Source organism: Agrilus planipennis, unplaced genomic scaffold, assembly GCF_000699045.2.
Source record: "Agrilus planipennis isolate EAB-ADULT unplaced genomic scaffold, Apla_2.0 scaffold2244, whole genome shotgun sequence".
Taxonomy (NCBI): domain Eukaryota; kingdom Metazoa; phylum Arthropoda; class Insecta; order Coleoptera; family Buprestidae; genus Agrilus; species Agrilus planipennis.
Window position 1 is genome coordinate 1 of NW_020440894.1, and position 3,633 is coordinate 3,633.

The 3,633-nt window shown below is 29.8% G+C and overlaps 1 protein-coding gene across 1 annotated transcript; it reads right to left on the reverse strand.

Annotated features, from left to right (window-relative positions):
• Window positions 1–602: 602 nt before the first annotated feature.
• Window positions 603–3,627, reverse strand: LOC108743796 (double-strand break repair protein MRE11). The gene is made up of 10 exons (XM_025979953.1): window positions 3,496–3,627; window positions 3,294–3,438; window positions 3,083–3,240; window positions 2,837–3,027; window positions 2,313–2,781; window positions 1,927–2,238; window positions 1,687–1,688; window positions 1,401–1,594; window positions 1,160–1,286; window positions 603–1,096 (listed from the first exon to the last, which is right to left on the reverse strand). Exons 1-10 carry the CDS (start codon window positions 3,587–3,589, stop codon window positions 860–862), a joined length of 1,929 nt encoding a protein of 642 aa, XP_025835738.1. The 5' UTR covers window positions 3,590–3,627; the 3' UTR covers window positions 603–859.
• Window positions 3,628–3,633: the final 6 nt, after the last annotated feature.

The following is a 3,633-nucleotide window of genomic DNA, read 5'->3' on the forward strand; positions in this document are numbered from 1 at the left end:
CTTTATATTTTAATGTGAAACCTATATAAATCAGTAAGATTATTATATATTGAAGAAGTAGAGGAACACTATGGAATTTGGAATTCCGAAAGTTGCCCAATCCGTTATTCTAATTTCTTAAGAAATCGTTAATAGAACTTGAAAGGATATGATCGTTTATATAATTTCTGGTTTCTATCTGTTTATAAGTCCATTATTACGACATGAAACATCAAAATGTACCAATTTAGAAGGAATATATTCATAAGTTATGTTTGCAGTTATAATGTTGCATTCAAATAAATAAAAAATTTCATATTTATAAACTGCGTACTATTATGTTACCTGTTTTTACCTTTTTACTATACAAATAACTGTGACAGTAAAGCATTTTTCAGTAAATTCGGTTTGATTGAATTTTATAATAATTAAAACTATTTTACTGTTTTAAATACATCTTCATCAGGCGGCTCTTCGTTAATCATTGTTTATAAATTTTTACTCACAAAAATATACCTATACCTACCATAAAAATAATAACTAAATGTTATATATTATGAATTTCAACAAATTTCTATAAATAAAAAAATCAATTCTTATACAATGTGGAAATAAAATAATAATTCTGTGTTTAGTTAAACAGCTTTATTTGTGATGAATATTTCATTAGCCTTATGTTTATCTTTAAAAACAAGTTTTTTATACAAAAAATAAAAACTAGTTATACATCAAATTTAAATGAGAATTCTAATAACACTTATAAACGTGATAGAGGTACAAATACAAAACCAATATGTGTTTATAGAAATCGATTAGTCTTTTTTCTCAATTCCTGAATACTTTCTTCTTACACTATTAGGTTTGTATCCTTTTTAACTGATTACAGAAAAGCTGCAGCACCTCTGGCTCTTCCCCTTCTCTTGGCCCTACCAGTTTCAGTTCCTCTCCTTCCTCCTCTGGAACCCCTTCCGCGAGCTGGTTTGTTATTAAAATTAATTGTACGACTTGCACCATCGTCGTCATCAGATATCATGAGTGCTTCATCACTATCCGAACCAACACTACTTTTAGAACGTGTGGGATAAGTGAGTTTCACATTGTCCAAAAGTTTACCAACCTAAAACATTAAAATATTGACAATAAAGTTCTTCTGCTTTTTGTAGTTAATAATATATTTTACATTAGTAGTAGTAATTTCTTTCTCAGCAGCTTGTCTAACAGCCCTCAAATTTTCCAAGCAATTATTTAAGTCTCTAGGTTCTGGTGCAATTTCCTTAACTTTTTTTGCAGTTTCTTTGCGTTCATGACTAAAAAAGTGTTAATTTTCGCTAAACAAATAAAAACAATATAACCAAATGCCTTCTAATTACAATAAACAATATAAAAGGCTCCTTTTCGCATTCCAGAAAACTTATACTTACTCTATCACCACATCGAAAGGATCAAATGTGCTGGACGATTCTGACTCTTCTTTATCAGTAAACCTTCTTACAGCTTCCAACAAGTGTTCAGCATAACATACCTTAATCTTTTTCCCGTTTTCTTCATTTTCAAAGTATTTTCTTACCACATCTTCAACTGCTTCGGCCCAATCANCATTTTTTTTTAATTGCTTCTGGTGAATATTTAAAAAATAAATATAATTACTTTTTAAGTAAAACTCACCGATACATTATATTTTCTACTTTTCAATTTGATTCATATTACATCTTGTTTACAATTTTGGTTAAACACAAATCTAAATAATAATCCTCTGCCTAACCAAACTTTTTTAACATGATGGAAATTCTAATACTTGATAATAATTCTAAAAACATTTTTTCATATTGGACTTTCCTTTATTGTCCCAGATATTACTACCTGTAACTTCAATACCCGTTCTCATATTGACCTACTGATTTTCTTGTGCACTAATAAATAGTATTGTTCAAAACTAAAAATCCTAACACATTTTAGAACAATTTATTAGATGTATTATTTTGAGTATTTTTAATGAAGTTTTTAAAAGCGTATCTAACGCATAAACAATTGAGGGGTACATAAAGTTGTTTACCTTTTTTAAGTCTTCAGATTCAAACACTTCATACTTATTTTTATTTTTAAAATTCCTTGATGTTGCACGTTTTAATAGAATTGCATCTTCAGGATTTACAATCCTGTCTTTGAATGTCAATCCTAATCGAATTGCATTAAAGTTTTGACAATCATCTGCATAGTAAACTACTAGCCTTACAAAAGGCAACATGTTTTTACTTTCATCTGGAATAAACTTCTTTATAACTATTTATTTTTAAATATACTTGTAATTTAGTAAAACGTTTAAAAATTGTTACCAGTTGCTTTTTTCTTTGCTTCTATTATTAATTTTTCCATGGCCTCATTAACTTGTTGAATTGCATATTCTTTCGGTGTTTTATTCACATATTCATTTTGATTGTCTTCTTCTCTAATTTCCAAAAGGATTTCACTGTGCACAAAAGGCCTTACAGTTTTAAGAGGAATGGGAGTCATTTTGAATTGTGTTTTGTAAACATGAAGAAGTCCTACATGCTTCTGGGGACATTCCCCTTTTGATAATGAGGTAGCCACTGAACTTCCCGGCTGACTTATGTATATATTACTATCACTTTTACATTTTTGAGGTTCAATTATGCATTCATGTTCATGACCCCAGATTATGAGGTTCAAAAATTCAGGTAAAACTGAATCTGGTACAAAATTTTTACGACCACGACCTTCATATCGATTTTGATGCAGAACTAATAAATTAAACCAATCACCTTCAGCTTTAAAGAATGTCACCTACAATGTTAAATTCCCTAAAAATATGTTATAATAAAGCAAAGGTACTTCCTACCTTTTTATCTAAAAAAAGTCTTCCCATTCGTTCATCTTTAATATGTGACATTCCATATATGGCTAATTGAGTTTCTCCCTTTTTTAACAACATTGGGGCCACATCTACTTTAGTCAAATCATTCCAGTGACCAAAGTAATTAAGCAGTCCAGCTGATGCCAAAATATCCAAAGCAGATAATTGCTTCTGGCCTTAAAATTAACAGTTCATGATATAAACAAATACATAATAGGCTAATTTGCTGACCAACTGGATCATCATGATTTCCATGTATACTAAAGACTGGCATTGACACATTTAAATTAGGGTCTTCATAATTAACACTGGGATTTGACAAATGGCTAAAGTGAAACGACTGGTCAGAGAGAAACTCAAATTCAACAGGTTTATCACCAAGACAATACCTTTAAAAGCATACCATTAGTAAGATATAACACTTAAAAACATACGTTACTACTTTCTCAGTAAATCTAAGCACTTATACGTTGCAAAGGCACTGGGGCAGGCATTGTGAAAAAGGTCTCCTCCAAGTAAAATAAAATCCACTGAATGTTCTACTGCTAACTTTAAAATTTCTTCAAATGTTCTGAATGAATCATCAGCTGAAAGTAATAATGTCGATTAAAACGATAAATATTTGTGTATATAACTAAATTTACCTATTTCTGCTTTTTTCTCACCATAACCCAAATGATTATCTGTTGCAACTAATATTTTAAATACATCTTCATCAGGCGGCTCTTCGTTAATCATTGTTTATAAATTTTTACTCACAAAAATATACCTATACCTACCAT